The following is an 18536-nucleotide window of genomic DNA, read 5'->3' as shown; positions in this document are numbered from 1 at the left end:
ATGCATGTCCAGCAGTTAAAAGCCACACTCCCACCAGAGTCCAGGCCTAACTTAGTGCACATTGCTTGTTATGAACTCAATTCTCACTTAAAAACTTACAAAGCAGTCTATTGGTTTCTTTCTGTCTCTTGCCATTTAGAGTGCAAGTCCATTCTGGACCACACTAAAAACAACCTATGGATCACTGCAAGCCAATGGTTTCTTCAGTACTATTCTATTTTGGTTAGCAAAAAAGGACAGAGGAAGAAGAGAGTAAAGGCAGCAAGACTGAGCTCCTTGGGTATCTAATTTACTGTACTTTATTCTCTTCAGCTTAATGAACATAAATGCCCTGCAGCTCATTCAAGCAGATAAGACTTCTTAATTAATAATACAATGACAGCCTCATGACAATTGTAATCCCCCAGAGTAATGGTCTACATAAATTGTTTTGAGCTCACATACAATCCCATCAGAAATAAGATGCTTCTGATATAACACTAGCTTTTCTTCCCACAAGTTACACAAACTTGCTATACAGGCAAAGATCTATCACATTCTATTTGCATTTCCAAACAAAAAAACACACTAAACAGCAAGACAGGACATCGCTCATATTCATGCATGACCTACTAACCAACTACACATGCTGTAGAAAACCTGACAGGATACAACTGAACCATGCTCTGCAGTTGGCAAAATAAACCCTAAATATCCTCCTTATCCTTACCTAGATCAACAAAAAAAATCTTAAAAGCAAATGAATACATCAGTAGTGTTAAAGAGCACCATCAACGCCTCTACAAGATTGACTCCACTGACAAAAGCTATGATATGGAGATCCTAAAAAAAGGAACAAAGCCAATGAAGTCAGGGTATAGTATAAGGATATTTCGTATTTCAAATCTGACAAAGTTATCCAACTTCCTCCAACCAAGTTAAACAGGGGGTGGGAGGAGCAATCATTTTCTACCTCTTCAATTTGCCTGAAGTTCTAGAGTAAGATCTAAAAGAAGTTATAATTCATCTGCTTTTACTACTTGTACTTCAGACATTTATCTACATCAAACACACAGTCACTGTGTGATTAAAGCTGTTCAAACACAATACCTGGCTTTCTTCCAAACTCCAATAATACTTTTCTTGCTATATATAGCCTTCTCAGAGTGTACACTGCTTTAAAGTGATACAGGGAGAAAAACAATCCTTATTTCGCAAAACAATAGGCTCTGAGCTAATGCAGCAGCAACAAGACAGCCTCATGGAACTCCATCACTACCCTCAGCATCAATCATTATCTTTCTAAAGAAATAAACAACATCAAGTTGGTGGTCTATGAAGGGAATAGAGAACAACCATTGCTTCATTGCTATATGTTCATGTTTTCTAAGCACTTTGCGTACCGAGTGCAGTTCTGGGTCACTTTGCCTTCAAAAAAAGAATACAGCGGTACTCAAGAAGGTTTAGGGACAAGAAGCAAGATTGATCGAGGTGTGGAATATATTCAGTATAAAAACCAAGTAAGCCAGGGTTCTTCAGCCTGAAAAAAGTTAGCTAAAAAGACAATATGGCAGAAGTCCACAGAATAACAAGCAAGATAGACAGACTGGGTAGGGACTGATTCCTGCCTCCCTCATAAAGAGCTAAAAAAACTAGCAGAAGCATAACTAAAGAGATTTGTTTTTCTTGAAATAACAGGTAACAAACCTATAGGAAGTCTGAGCCAAAAGATCTTATAAATGCTGCAACTTTATAAGAGCTCAAAGCATGACTGAACAAGTCCCCTGGGGAGGGGGGCAGGAGGGTGGAAATCCATTAATGGTTACTAAATATACGGAAACCACATCCAGCTCAGGAAATCACTGAGCTAAGAATAGTTAGAAGTTGGAAGAGGATTACAGAGCAGTGTAACATGTGCACCTCTATCCTACACTTCACTCGTTATTTGCTTCTGACCATCACAGGAGAAAAGATACTGGACTAGCTGTTTTTTGGTCTGATTCACGATGACTGTTCTTGAAGATCCTAAGTCATTCCTACGTTACTTTTCCTTAAAAAACATAGCTTCCAAATACCCCCCACTATGCATTTCAGCATTAATTAAATTTTTGCCTAGTATATCACAAAGCAATTTTTAAAAGTAAGAAGAAACACTACTTTGGTGAGTAGACATCAACTTCCGATGCTTTTCAAGTTGACAAGATGCAGCTTTATTAGGGCAAGAACAATGAAGTAACCAGCCTTCCCTAAGCCGTTCTTAAAACAATCCACTTTTGAGTACTCTTCTCTTCTGACAAACAGTTTTTGAAGACGGTTGTAGTGAACAGCTCTTGAAGGAATATAATTCAATGTTTTTGAATGGATGCATGTTAACAAAATCCATTGCTATACTATACCCACTGAAGGGCACGGTATTCGCCACGACCTCTTCACTAGCACTGTAATATTCACTGTAGACTACCACAGCAGACCACTGTCCACAGATCTGTCAAACAGCTCTACGAAACATGCTGCAGAATATACTTTTACTATATCCTTTCTGAATTTCTCATCCTGTCTTTTCATTACCATGTGGTCCTGGTAGCTACAAGATCAAATAAGGCGTCTGTTTCAATAGAGCTTGTCTACAGTCCTCCAATCTACTGGAATGACTAAGTGAGGCACCATTTAAATAGGAAAAGTTATAAGAGTTATACAATGATTTTGATTTAAAGCAGTAATTGATGTTACTTATAACAACAATTTTCCCTACAAATGCAGTATAAACATAAAGAGATGTATTTCTTATTTGTGTTCTAGTAATGCCATCTGTAGACACAGATGAAGACGAAACTCAGCTTCAGAAGGGTGAGTTAAGGAAATGAAGGTACTTAAGTCTCCATTCACTTTTTGGATTACTGATGATCATGTTCATGCAAACTCCTTGTTTCTCACCTGTCTGTTCCGTTCATCCATTATTCTCGTGATCTGTATTTTCTTTCTCCCCATTTTCAACCTCTTCTTTTCTTCACTTCACAATCCAGAAATATACTAATCCAGGAAATTTCACTCTTCGGTATTCTAACACATGATATGGTTTTCTTTTACTTTGTCTTCAGCTTGAGAAATGGTTCTTATTTCTTCTTATAAACCCCTAAAAAATAAAATTGGAAAAAATTAATGATCCTCCTTTTGTAATTTTTAAGTAAAACGCTTGCATAGTCACAAAACATATGCACACAAAATAATTTCACTGATTAAACAAGTATTTTCATTACTAAAATATACTACACACTTTGTTTAAATTGAATTCCAGCTAGCGTTGTGTTTTTTGTTTTGAATTACTTCAAAAACAGACAGTAATCTCATTCCCTTTCAACTGATGCTTAGAAACCAACAACTGTCCAAGGGGGCAGTGCTTTAAGCTCGTTAAGCTTTAAGCATCAAGTTACCTTAGGTTTCAAAAATTGACCCAGAAAGTTTTAGTAAACTCTATCCATTATTTTAGGAATCCTTATATTGTAGGGGACAAAAGAGGGAATACTTTTACTTAAAAGGATGAAGACTATAGAAAATATTCTCAACAGAGAGAATTTCGCATCTACCGAGACACCAGTGAATGATCGAGAAATTCACAGCTACTCTCCACAATAATCTCTAAGTTTCACATTTGCCAATAAATAAATTACTAGCCCAGCATGTTTAAATTTGGTGAACTGTAAGATACATGAAGCTGCATGCAAACTTGAAAAGCCAAATGCCTTCATAATGTGCTTATCTAGTAATTATGCAAACTAACTTGTCAGATGCCAAACATTTAAAAATTTATATGCATTTTCTGTTTAAAAAAAAAAAAAAAAAAAAAAAAGAATTACCACAACCACCAAAAACCTTTTAAAACATATTCCAGACCGTGTTTGAATTTTAGGATAACATTAATTCAACAAAACAGGAGAAAATGTCTACATAAATAGCCTCTAGAACACTGACTGTATACTAAAATTCATATTAAGACATGAAACATGTATAACTTACTCTATTACCACCTAATAGTCATTAAAACAAAAGGGGTAAAAACAGCCACAACATTAGTTTATAACCTCTCTAATTTTCCAACCCAGAATGTCACTGGAAATCAAGTGCTGCATATTTTAATATGGGTGTCACCATGCCAGATCCTTGGGGCCATGTGTAGAAAGTGGTACAACCACATCACCGTCAGTCAGTTAATAGGCAGAGACAGCAAGAGGCGATTAGTCACAGGCTACACTTCACAATGCATTCAATTTACACTGAGCAAACAACCATGCCATTCTGATGCAGCTTGGGGAAAGAAAAAAAAAAAAGAAAAGGGAAAAAAAAAGAAAAAAGAGGTGGAGGAACATCACAAAATGAAGGGATGTCATTTTATATTTACCTGATATAAACAAAGGACTGCTTTGGGAAAAATATAAGATGCCCAACGCTATTTAGAAATACTACTCAATGGAATTTAAGACCAAAGGAACATAGATTATGTGATGTCCACTGGTCAAAAAATGTATGTTAAATGTTATTTATACTTCAACACACTTGAAAAGCATGCAGTGTTGCATTCCTTGTTTTTTCTTCAAGAAAAAAAAAAAAAAAAAAAAAAAAACTTCCAAGGAGCTAGTAAAAAGTATTAATAGCTAGTTCAGGCCAGATGAGCCAGCCTCTACACAACCAAAGGCACACAACAAGTATTTTACATGGAAAACAACAGCTGGCATATAATTTCTTTTTTTGTGTGTGTGTGAAAAAACATAAGAATACCCTGCAAACTATTAAGTTTCAGTTCATATAACATGCAGACTTCAGTCAGCTGCCTCATTCCCTTAAAAAAAAAAATCACCTCATGTTATGATCACGTTAAATTTAGTCATGCGAAAATCTGGTTGCATTCCCTGGACGTGGCTTATCAAAGGGTCTCTGTGAGCAGCTATTAAAAATTCAGTTTTCTTCTTCACGTGCAGCTTCATTTTCTCATTTACCATATACTATTGAAGTAGTTCTCTGAGTACAAAATTATCAGATTCCTGCCTCTGCTTTGTGAGACTGCTCACCATCAGAAGCACTCTTAAGAACAGCCACCACATGACAGACCAGAGATCCATCTGGTCCAGCATTTTATCTGGGGCTATTAGCAAAGAGCACTAGGATGAAAACGGAGAGAAACAGAAATAACGTAAGCACGTATCACTTAGAAGCAATATTCAGAAAGCATTTTCTCCAGATATTCAGTGATTTTTAAATAAAGAACTTGTGGAGCAATACATGACATCTTAAATTCAAAACTCTTCCTCAAATTTTCTTCCACTTTTGAAACCGTGGAAACTTTTTGCATCCTGAAGCAAGGAGCTCCACAGCTTAGCTATGCATCAGAATGAAAGACACATCCTTTCATTTAAGCCTGATCCTGTTTGTTAGTGTTGATATCAACAGATCTTGAACAACACGAGGCAATGAACCATCTGTTGTCTTCACCCATCACGTCAGTTCTGATTTTGACACCTATCCTCTATCTGCCTTCGGTTACTTCTCTCCAAACTCAAGAATACCATACCAATCAATCATTTCTTGCTCGAAAGCCACTCTCTGCCTAGCTATGCTGTCCGTCTCTCCACCCTTTCCAGTTTCGCTCTGTTCTTTCTGCACCACAATGACCAGCAGCATACACAGTACACAAGGTAAGAGGTCTACAAAAATTTAAGGTAATTTACCATAAATTTGTACAGAGGCATAAGAATATTTTATGTTCTACTACACAGACATTAGACATAGACCTACGGAAATATGCCAGTTCTCAAACTTTTCCTGAGGAACTCTGGGAAGCAAAGCAGTGCTCCCAAACCCAATCTGAAAACCCTGATGTGGGAGCACTCACTCCCTTCCTACAAACCTGCCTCATCCACTCACATCTTCCACCTCCAGCAGCAGGTGTTCAAAACCAAGTCTCTGCAGTGAATAAAACAGGCTCATGGGGGAAACTGGGTAGAGGAGAGAAATATGGTGTGAAATTATATGATCTGTACACTTCAGGAGGCAAAATAGGAGACAAACATTTTCTGTCAGCTAAAGGAAAAACCAGTAGTAAGGAAATGCCACTATCTGCTCCAGAAACTCTCACAGGAAAGAAATGGGAAAACCAACAGCCATTTTCACCAACATTTTGTTATAATTCTGGGTGCTATTTCAGGTCCTCTAAAATTAGTATGCTCTATCAGGCACAAACACATCAATCCGTCATCCATTTACCGCCTCTGCTTCACCCTGTTCACTAAGCACAAGGCTTCCTCTTGTTCCAGGTCCGCTACCTTCCTCAACCTCCCGCAGCCTCTCACTTGGCCAATCCCCCACCCATCTGCACGCCCATCCTGTCTGCATCAGCCAGGGCCGCCTCTCCTCCCTCTGCACCAGTTGCTGTGGACACCAGAAACATGGCTTGGAAGAACATTTGCCAAAGACAACCCTTTCAGTCAGACATCACACAAGAGGTGACTTTCAAAGCTAAGGGGTGAAATACAGGCTCAGCATGTACTTTGGGAAGAACCCATCTTGCTACTAACGGCGTAATCAGGGTAAATCACACAGTAAAAAAAAACTTTTTGGGCATGTTCATAAGATCCAAATGAAGTTAGCACCAATGACAAACACACTCTCAATTCCCAGGGGAGCAATGAGTTTTCCTTTTCCTAATCCTTGATCACGTCACAGTTGCAGTTCTATTTTCCTTCCTGCTCAGTAGCAAAACGCCTAAGAGACAGTGTCCGCTGTACAGGTACATCAAAAACATACTTGGCAAAGCTCTCAGTTTGCTGTCATGACTCCATTGCAAACATACCTAGGTAAAATTCTTAAGTCACAACACCTTTTCATGTAGATCATCACCAAACTTTTGCCCAAATAAAGGGAAGTTAGTAGGCATATGAAGATGAATGCACATTTATTCCCAAAAGCAAACATGAAACAGACATTAAATAACCTCGCCAAAGGTGAAGTTCTACTTCCCTAAGTGACAAACCAATGACAACCACCAAAGCTTTACATCCGCCTTCATGGGCACACATAAGCAATTCTTTAGGGGTGGCGGTGGTAACAATTTCTGGTATCTGTTGAACAAAAAAAGTAGGACTAAGGGGAGAAAAAAGAGGAAAAAATGATGTGCCTCGTGATAAGCTTCAAACAGAAAATCATGTCAGCTCGCAATAATAGGGAGAAAAATGAGGTTGGTAGCTAAGTAGAAGCCTCTATTACTGCATAAAAGTACTATTTACTCCAAATTTTGTGGATTGGATCGATTCTTTTTCTACACACTAACTACTGAAAGACATCAGGAACATATGCAGAGATATACCTTCATAACTGTGCATTTTGTGCATAACTGTGCATTTTGTGCATAACTGTGCACCTCAGAACAGTTCGTTCATTCTCAAGATTGCTTACAGTTTCACAAATAGCGGAAGATATACAACTTTAAAGCAAGGAAATGGTATTTGACCTACTTTGAAAGATCCTTTCAAGGGTTCAGTGGAAACAAATTATATCGGTCTTGAAGCCTTCTGGCATAACAGGTTAGGAAAAAACTGTGTCAGAATTATAATCCTTCCATTTATTTTCCCTGTATTTCCCTCTGCTTCTCTTTGGTTTCTTGGAACTTCCATTTCCCCATCATGGTTACAGGTTGCGTTTGACAGTAACCACATCAGCACAGCTCGCTCCGCTCACTGCAATGCATGCAAAGAAACGCGTGTCATCGCGTCAGATCATCTGCATGTTAACTCTCAAAAACCAGAGCTGCGTGGATCTGTATAGATGCACCTTACAGCCATGAGCCTTGCCTGGGGCTTACTGGATAGCAGGGCCATATCACAGCTAACAGGTGTTTCTAGTCTCAGAAGAGCCAGGGCCAGATACTTTTATAGATTTGGCTCCTTTATCTGTAAGCAGGAACTGATGGGCATAGACTGATAGACTGCACAACCAACCCAAGGCTGAACACAGCTCTTTCACTCATAATTCGAAGTAATACTTAGCATGTGTGACAATGACACACCCAGAATGTAAATACTGAGATGGAAATGAGGCCCATCATCAGCTCCTGACTGGTTTACATCCACGAAGCAGTTATCACAGCTTATCTCATTTTTCTGTAATACCTAGAAACATGAAGTGTCCTCCTTCCCCACCCCATAGCTCCAGTAGCAATAGCTAAAGAAAATGAAGAGTCAGAGAATGCCTTCACCAAAACAATTCATCAAAAGGTTAATGGGGTGTATGGAGCTGGGTCAAGCATCAGACCAACTTACAAAATACACTCAATCGGATTTGGATCTGCACTGAAACATGCCAAGAGCCAGGGGGTGTTACCACAGCTCTCTAGACATTCAGCCAGCCCTGCTTCAAAATTCACTGCTGCCACTTTGAAGTCAGATTTTAAAATTAAGATTTCAACCGCAGGGACTCCAGCTACCTATGTTTTCATTTAATAAAGATGAAGCCCACATTCTCACTGGGGTTTTTGCAGCGCTGTGCAAAAACAGTGACCAAAATATTTCCTACAACGGTAGTTCTATAGCCTTTCATCATTCTTTGTTACAAATAATTTAAAAATGTGTAGAACAATAGCAAGGGCTACCCCTTTAAAACAAGACTATGTTGCCATTTGACCTCCTAGTTCTTGCCATACTACAATATTAGGAAAAAATACTTTTTTCCATCCTCTGTTTTAGTCATTCTTCTACATCCAGATAGAGCCATACAGTCAGGCCAGTGGACTGGCCTCAGAGGGTCTTCAGCTAACAAGGGATACACAAGCATTGTTATAAAAACAATAATCCAAGCCCTAGCCAAAATCACTTTTTTTTTTTTTTTTTTTTTTTTTTTAAGTGAGACAACATGAAAAAAACAGGAAGCCATCAACAATTCTTTACTGATATTCTTTTCATGCATGATAAAACACTCATTTCTTTCAGCTGGGAAGAACACCACACAAGTATCCACGTCTTTCACACCAGAACATTTCAGTAAACTTTGAAGAGTGGATTTGTGGAGCTCTGCAACTAAACGTGCTCCTCAATTTCAACATTAAAAACAACAAATCTACTTTGAGCTTCTAATTTGTAAGTCACATAGCTTTTCAAATTAGGTTCTCAAGGCTTATTATATGACCTCAGACTACTTTAAAAAAGTCTTACTGAAGAACTGCAACTCCTGATGATGACTGACCATCTCTTAACATGGCCTTTCCTGCCATTCATTCACATGCAGTTAAGTCCTGCCTAAAATGAAGTCAAGTAACATCTTCTTGTGAACAGAACTACTGCAATATAAACTGCACGAAAAACCAACTGAGATTCAGATGGCTGCTTTTAAAGCATGTTTTCTTACTCCTAGAACATGCATTATTAAGGAGAGATTTTCTTGAGCTGAGGAAGCAAACAGATTTCAGGAACTACCAGCATCACCTACGACAGGATGTGCACTCCTAGATAACAAGAAACATGGCATGGTCCTGGATCAAGGACAGCCGGGAATTCTGTTACTGCTAGTCAAAAGTAAATGGGTTCACTTTTCAATTAAACTCAACACCTAAATATTTTCATGTTATTATTATAAACTCTTGGCTTATTACTTCAGTCCATAAAATACATATCAGTCCATTCTCAGCATTTACATTCTCCAGAAAGAAAACAGCCATTACCAAGCTATCTGTAAAAACAGACATCTTGACCATAGACTTTAAGTGGCATTAAAATCCATTTTCTTGTTCCCATTTCTTTAAAGCTATCCTAATGATTCGGTGAGAATCACCTGAAAACAGACCTTCATGAACACAGGTAATTAACTAACCAACACCTGGTCATCAACAGCGTGGACAGTTTTTTTCATCTTACAACAAGAGAGAATAAAACACAATTCAGTGTTAACTGAGTGTTACCTCAGTGAAGCTCAGGCTTTAATTACTGCAGTCTTGGCTTATTACTTTTTCCATCTCAACTGAAGTTTATAGATTAAAAGAATACAGATAACCTTACACATGGTGGGAAAAAAAAAAAAAAAAAAAGAAAAGAAAAAAAAAATCATGTATTTGGCAAAGGCACCGTATCAACAAGAACAAGACTACGGGCAGTGAATGAGACTGGGGACAAGTGGATAGAAGATGGTTTCACAGTCAGAACAGCTGAACCTCAGCAAATAACCTACATAAAATGAACATTTATAAACAGAAAACTAGACAAAAACCACTCCGTATGTTCTGATGTACTACAACCACATCTCATGGTTAGATTACACAGAAAAAAACATACCTGAAAGCAACATCAGTAAAAAACAAATACAGCTTAGTATTTTCAGGCAGTTCAAAATTAAAAAAAGGTGCCAACTGAGCTAACTCAAAACAATCAACATGGAATCACAGAACATCGAGCTGGAAGGGACCCACAAGGACCATTGAGTCTAACTCAACATCTTGACATAAGACTTAAAGCTTCTAGAAATGGAGAGGCAGAGAAATTATTCAGAACACAGCACATACTGCAGGGCAATGTTATGAGATTTACTACTCTTATCCTTCAAATACTCTTTAAAATTGTATTCAAATTGTGCAGGCTGCACTTCAGCTCCTTTGTGCAAATGCCAAATAAGCAATTCTCCACTTAAGAAATACAGTGTCTGTTCTCAGTACGTTAAAATTAATTGGTGAACAGCTGGCATAGTTTTCCAAGGTATAAGTGGAAATCATAGGAGATTTTTCCTTTATATGCATGTATGAAAAAATGAAAGGAAGATATATCGTGAGGTATTTTTTTTTCTACTAGCATAGAAAACTGTATTGGCTGTGTACTTCAACAAACTGACGTTGTGATTTGTAGCAAGACCCTAAAGCTCAGCGACGTTCTGGTCACCCGTCAGTGACTGAACTCGTGGTGATTCTCTTTGACTTTTTCCAGAGGAAGACTGCCCACCCCGCCTGCAGAGCACGAACTGCTGAGGTAATGCACCAACCAGCCGCCTAACAGCGCCTTCAACACATGTTATTGAACAAACATCACTGCAATCAAAAACATCTACAGCTGACTTCAGGAATGTAATGGGATACAAAGGCAGCCGCAGCTTCCACATGGCTCCGCTTACACTGTCGCCTTATACAGTTTGCTCAAAGAAGACTATAAACTAAAAAATTGGCAAATTTTAAGTTCTTAGCAAGAGAGAAAAGTGAGTAAATGAGTGAATGGAAATACAGAAGGATTACAAACAAGATCCTTCCTTGAACACTGTGCCTTTGTGGTGTGCTTTGATCCTGCAGGATCTGTGCCATGCAGCCATTTGCTCAATCTCCCCCAGTGGGATGGGAAGAGAAGCAGAAAGAAGTTAACACTCATGGGTTGAGATAAAGACAGTTTAATAGGAATAAAAGTAAGGGAATAATAATTATTATGATGATAAAAGAATATACCAAACAAGTGATGCACAAGGCAATTGCTGAACACCCGCTGACTGAGCCCAGCCCAGCCCCGAGCAGCAGCTGCCCCTCCAGCTCAGGCCCCCACCGCTGTTGCTCAGCCCGATGCCACATGGCACAGGACATCCCTTGGGCCAGTTGGGGCCAGCTGTCCTGGCTGTGTCCCCTCCCAGGTCCTCTGTACCCCCAGGCTCCTTGCTGTCAGGGCTGAGAAGTCCTTGACTTCGTGTCAGCGCTGCTCTGCAACAACTAAAACATCAGCGTGTTATCAGCATTCTTCTCACCCTAAACACAGCACCACACCAACTACTAGGAAGGAAATTAACTCTGTCCCAGCTGAAACCTGGACACCTTGAAAGATGTCTTCATTTGCAAGTCTAGCTTCAGTCAGAGGCTGTGTGAGGCAAAGCACCACATGCTCCCCCTCTGTATTTAAGCAATTTCTTCCCATGGCTTAGCTCCTTCTTAGCTACCTGCTTCTTCCTGATCCTCTCTCTCAGCTTTTCCTCAGGCTCTCCATGAGCTGCAGGCCCCAAGCTCCTTGCCTCTCTCCTTCTTCCTCCTGCTGTGACAGGTAGTCCCCACAACCATTTCTCACCAAATACACCCCTCTGCTCTTGCAGAGCATTCCATGGGATCCAGGTGTCCCTTTTAAAGGGGACAAGACAGGAAAAATGAGAAAAACAGAAGAGAGACCACGCATCAAAGAATCTGTAAGAAGCTTTAAACCACTAAACAATTATCCAGAAAGCTTTCTTGATCATTTATTCAATGTCTGATTAAATAACAGCATGCAGTCATATTGTTGAAGTGCAACAATTATAAACCAGAGACGCGACAACATAATGCCAGAAACAGCCTGCATGCCTCAATGAGACATTCAGCAAGCCATGAAGACACCTACGTGTTTCTAACAAAGGTTAGCACTAAGATTCTGCTTCTGCGGCTGCATTTGTTTAAAGCTCAGTCTCTTCTTCTAAAATTTAGGTACATCACCAGTTTAAACTTCTAAATAAGAAAAAAAATATGCTGTACATCAGAGATAAAAACCAAGGTCCAGTGAATTATTCCCTGTATCCTTTCGCGCAAACAGCCATTTTGTATTTAAGTAAATTAAAATACCATTTTGGCAGGGGAGGGAAAATAGGGGAAGAGGTGTACTACAGCAGGTCTCACAGGGCAGATCCTTTACAAACATGCACGTAGACAGTGTCCTTGTAATCTAAATGTTTCAGAACGTAAATGAGACAGACAGGTGGCAATTAATAAAATAACATAAAGTGAGCAATCTCCTCAGCTGCATCTCAGGAGTGATGTATGGCAAAAGACTAAATCCAGGTAGAAGACAGCGTTACTGGAAGCAGGGACATGGTGCTACGCATCTACACAAAGGAAACCACCTGATGCCCGTGAACTCTCTAATTTCAGCAGCCATTTTTAAAAGCAGACCTAAAAGCACCTAATTGATCCAAGTTCTGAAAAGCACTTGGTTTTTCTTGCTTAAGCCTGAGGCCACTGCCCTCAGCTTAGATGCCTACATTCCTAAAAACAACTGCAAGCTAAGACTAACGAAATAGAATAGTGGGCAAACTACTAGAGACAGAGTTAATTACATTTAAATACATACCCCAACACCTGAACACACTGCTGAAAGCTCAATTTCCACTTAAAATATATATATATTATTCAGAATATTTTCTTCTGTTGATTAACACTAACTTTATTGGCAGGTGACATCTAGTACTCTCATTGTTCATGTTATTGACGTGAACCTAGCCACTTGGATTCACATATAAAGACACTACTTACACTACTGATCACAGCACACTGAATCTTCAGATAAGAACTGTTCTCTGAATAGAAACCTAATTCTAAAATTAACTAACTTTGAAAAGTTTTTTCCTTACCAATGGCAACCAACCAGCACACACAGCCAATTAATATGCTTTAGCTGATGAGCAGAAATTCACGATGCTACAATAACTCTATTATGTTATACCTGAAAGGCACAGCATATGACAAAACAATTTGATTTCACATTTCTCACAGCCTGCAACAAATACAAAACTTAAGTCATTTGATCCTAACTAACGTCACTGCTTCACAGCCAAACTACAATTCAAGTGGTGCATAGCATGAAACAACATCAACAACTTCTGAAATCAAATGACTTATCCTTTAAAACATTCAGTGACTTCAAGAGAACAGACTGCCCAGCTTGCTCCCGCTATTGTATTAAAACCATTAAACATTGGATTAGGAATCTCAAGAACTCCCAAACTTTTCACCTCTCATGAAAATGATTTTAAACCTGCCCAAAGAAAACAAACCTTAAATGCACCTTTTAAGCATGGCCATAGAATTGCTTTTCCCTAGTGTAGCCATAATCCTACTTACAAGACCTACCCAACCCCAGCAGCCAAAATAAGAAGAGACACTAAAAAGGCCTGAATGAGAAGATAAGAGCTGGCAGAAGTGAATGCCCAGACAGATTTGATTGAGGTCCCAACCAAGGATCAATTCAGTTATCCGTATGTAAATATACAAAGCCTTCTGATAAACTACATCACTGAGGACTTAACCAAGGGCAAGAGTAATAAGAGAAGCAAAATATCACACAAGCTGGATCTTAATGTATGGTGACTGGCCTATTTGCAATTACATTAAGTAGCCAAAAGCTGAGGGTGAAGCCTAGACAGGCTCAGATTATCACAGAGTCTCCTTATTGAAAACCTCTTCCATTAAAACGAGGATATTCAATTAACGTGCACAAACAGCATTAGATGCAAATGCAAGCTTTTTCACACTGAAAGGGAGACACCTCTGTCTTCACCACTTCATCAGCCAAGTACTGCTCGATATAATGCCTGCCCTGATCTGGTGGTAACCAGGATCACAGACTACAAATACAGCTCAATGTTCAGATCCACCATTAGGCATTAAAAATTAAGTAAGAACTATAACACAGCTTACTCTCCTGATTTTGGAAAAGAAAATCAAAATTATCCTATCAAATAAACTGCCAGAAATGCCAGCAAGCAGCCCTGAGAACCACTTCTGAAGGAAGACTACATGATGAGCCTGGTCTCTTGCACTATTAGATAGTCAAAGTGGACATCTCAACATGTAGTTATTGCATCAACAATTTAAATCTGCAAGGAAAATTACAGAAAACAGTACCCATTTCACATACACTGCTGGATCCCTTCCATCCAGCCTATCTGCTTGTTCATCTCTGACAAAAAACTATCAAAGAGGCCCAGAGAGCTCATTTGGGTTGTAAAGCAAACATGGAGAAGTCAAACAAAAATGACTTTGCTTCTAGGTATTAGTTGAAACTGCTACAGTAAACGTTAACTGCAGTATCTTATTTTGGTAAGAGCAGTTGCATGCCACTACAAAACTCCCAACGCTGCCTGTAGTCCTGGGAGGTGGCTCTATGAAAGTATGCCATGGGCAAGGTCAGAGTCTTCAGGCAATCTCTGAGCTTGGAGAAGCGAGTGGTTAAAATGATGTTAAATTCCTGCATGTGAAGCGATAAGACTTATTAAGGCACAGAAATATTTTGTTGTTGTTCTAACAGTATCACTGGAGTGCACGAAGAGGAATTGGTGCTCTTCCATTCCGTCCTGGTATGACAATAAAGCACCTCATCTCCATGAAAAACTACACAGTAATTCACCTAAGAAAAATTCCCACATATTAAATGTACTCATGAAAGTGGATTCTATATACCAAAATCAGATGCTAGATGTATTATTTTACAGCATCTTATTTTATTCAAAGTAAATCTTCTGTAAACATATGATCATATGGAGTTGTGGGGATATAAAGGAAGAACCACAGCCAACTGCCATGCAGTTTAAATGCAAATTTCAAGAACCTGCTTAGAAACATCACACACAACTCCATTTTTCCCCATAAGAAATGTTATATCCTAAAAGAAAGCAAAGCAAAAAAAAAAAAAAAAACCACATATATTAAGGTTGAGTTCTCCTGGCCTTTAGGACATGAAAACCTTTTACATGCTGACTTGAAGCCTTGCAGCAGCTGAAGCAATAAATATTGACAGCTAGCTGGCAAACAGCAGAGATACCAGTGCTCAGGCTCCAATTTCACTTGCATCAGCAAAGACAGATCCTAGAAGGGGCAGCATAACCAGGGCCTTATATGTGCATCGCTATCGCTGCTGCCTTTGTCTGTATTGAAAGCACATTTTCCCCTCTAAGACTGGAGTTCCTTCAAACATACCTGCTTACATATATGACTCTGAAACCTTTCACTTAGCTCTTCAATCCCATTGCAACATACATGGTAATACAAAACTGACTGGCTACAAAGCGTACAGCAAAAACGTTGTGGTTATTCAGTTCCATCCTTCCCTCTTCTTACATAGCCCCACTCATTCTCTCCGATGCTTCTCAAGTCTTACATGAGGCCACACACTGCTTATCAAAAACTGAACAGTCAATTCATCGCAAATAAGAGGGAAAACCCAGTACTGAATTACAAGATATTCAGACAGCACAAAGAAATGGAAGAATTAATAAAATAGGGTTTAATTTAGAAATTGTGTTGGTGACTGAGTTCTATTTTTCTCCCAGCTCCCATCTCAAACATACTTTACTCTTGAAGCTGGACTACAGAAATTTTAAGGAAATAAATCCAGTTTGCATAAAGGAAACAAAGAAAAAAGACAAGACTACAAAACTCTGTCTCTATCTTCACACCAGAGAAAGTTAACTTCCAGCAACTTACACTGCAGTGCAGACTGATAGTTTCTTTTCAGCTACATTTCATCCTGCAGCCAACTCAAACAGATTTTAAACTGAGGTTTAAAATAAAGAATTCTTATTAAAAACGTAAAATATTGTGTTTTACCTGTCCTGCAGCAGGAAAAAAAAAAAAAAAAAAAACAACCTAAGCCGGTTCTCAAAGCTTCTGCTCCTGACTTCATCTGAAGCTAACAAATTTTTACCCCTGCACAAACACATCTAAGATCATGCTGTATGTTTATATTTGTACGAATCCACCAGCGCACAGTGCCACTGTCCTCCCCAGTGCATAGCTCTGATGGGTGCAGGGGCGGACACATCCTCTGCACTATAAGCATTTGCCTGCTTTCCAAGGGAAGATACAAAAGACAAGCTCACCCTCCAACTTTGAGTAAACACCAATCTTAACATACAACCTGAACCAATACTCATGAAGATTTCTCTTTCTGGCTTCCTGAAGATTTTCTTTCCTCTTTGTCTAACGCTAAAGATACTTCATTTTGATGGCAGTACCTGATTAGCAAGCCTTTCTAGATGACAGGCACTTCCTTTTGTACGCCTCACTTGCTCAACAAACGCAAATTCCACATTAGAAAAAGTACCCTATGAAACCTGAAGACTGCCATAAACGCACGGTTCATTAACCAACACGGACGCACGAGAGTGATTTTATTGCACTGGTGTGGAGCATCTAGAAAGTAGCAGTGTACTGAGGTTCAATTCAAGCAGAGAACACTAAGATTTCTGCTTTCAGGCTTCCATGCTACCAAGTCAGTCCAACTGCAGTATTTGCAAGCCATCAATTTGGGCATAGACAGTAAGTATCTAGTTTACCTAGTGAATCCTCAGACTCAGGATCTCATTTGATTCAAATAGCTGCCATTGCCTAGTTGTTTCAGTAGGGAGGTCTGAAGTCAAAACATTTATGAACAGGATGGAAACATTCCCTACAGGCTTCACAAGTGACAGCTATCAAACCTCGCCATTGGTTCTGTTTTGAAGCAAATCCCAGTCAGTTTCAGGGCAGATGTTCAGTCCCTACAGTTTGAAGAAAGGCACTACAGAGAATAGGAAAGCCCCAAGAGCAGAGGACAAAAATGATGGAAGACAGCAGGAAAAAGAGTTAACACTAAGTTTATCTGGGCATTTTATCCAATTTGATGCCATTAAGCGTAGAACAAAGAAATGAACATGTTGGCATGTTTGTTTTAATTTAATAGACTCAAACAGACATTAAAAAGAAACCAGTTCCCATTCACTGTCCAAGCTTCATTTTAAGGGAAGATACTTCAAGGAAGAACATGGTATTCTTTGGCTCTCCGAAAGCAAAATCAATTAAGCAGAAGACTCGGTTCTTGTAACCACAATTTATTTGCAAGAGCCACAAGAAAAAGCAAGCTAAAAATTACAAAACTGAAATTAATAAATACTTGTCAGTAGCACTGACAAACCAACTGCAAACAAATGACAGCCTTGGACAGAGATCTGCATTATCACTGCTTCTGCAGTGTCACAGATCCAGACTGCTAGGAAAATGTTTTAATGTTATGAAAAACAAAACGTCAACTCTAAGGGGTCACTGTTGATTTCATACACTATTAATCCAGGAGCTTTGCGTGAGAAGAATTTTGATATTTTGAAGCACTTAAAAACACCAGCCTTGGCTTCCAACAATTATATTATGGAGGCCTAGGAAACAGCATGGATGCTAAGGTACATGGCTCTACACCTGAGAGCATAACATTGTCATGCTACATTAAGGGATAATTTCAGTTCTCTGCTCTGTTTAAGGCTGTCTAATGGCACACATAGCAAAACAGTATTAAAATACTCAACAGAAAGTCTACCGGGCTTCCTTCTAATTTTTCTTAATGCAGTACCTACCAAACCCTGAGAACCTGATAGGCAGTATCTTCAAACTGAAGGAACTTACTAGGCCATAATGACAGTGAGTCTAGAGAAATGCTATTAAACCCACACACACACTTCAACCACCTGTTAGCTGGAAGAAAGTGCCTACAGTCTTTTCAACAGGAAATGGTGGGAAAAAGAAGTTACCAGCTGGAACATGTACAATTTAATTCATAGCGAGGGGAGGTGGAGCCACTCATTTCTCATGCTTTTGGCCAAGTCTTGCTGGCAAGAGATTCGAGGCATTGTGTGTGACCACTGGACACGAAGAAGAAAGGAGCTCCCAAAGCACTCAGAACCCACTTGAAACTTTAAGCCTGCAGAATGCAATTAGGCAGTTCTGAGGCTAAGTAAATTCCTTGGTTATGGGTCATTAGAAATTGTCTCACATTCAGTATCAAAACTGCACT

At 39.2% G+C, this 18536-nt stretch overlaps 1 protein-coding gene across 6 annotated transcripts in view; it reads right to left on the bottom strand.

The window, feature by feature from the left end:
* The window catches only part of MEF2A (myocyte enhancer factor 2A), an 85737-nt gene that overhangs the window by 48895 nt on the left and 18306 nt on the right, over nt 1–18536 (bottom strand). For all 6 annotated transcript variants that reach the window (XM_032194547.1, XM_032194552.1, XM_032194551.1 and 3 more), the window contains exon 2: nt 2914–3112. In XM_032194547.1, coding sequence (XP_032050438.1) covers nt 2914–2967 — 54 coding nt within the window. In that variant the 5' untranslated portion in view covers nt 2968–3112. The remainder of the gene's footprint in view (nt 1–2913; nt 3113–18536) is intronic.

This window comes from Aythya fuligula, chromosome 11, assembly GCF_009819795.1.
Source record: "Aythya fuligula isolate bAytFul2 chromosome 11, bAytFul2.pri, whole genome shotgun sequence".
In the NCBI taxonomy this organism is placed as follows: Eukaryota; Metazoa; Chordata; class Aves; order Anseriformes; family Anatidae; genus Aythya; species Aythya fuligula.
Note: the sequence above shows the minus strand (reverse complement) of the source record. Positions and strands in the feature narration are given on the sequence as shown.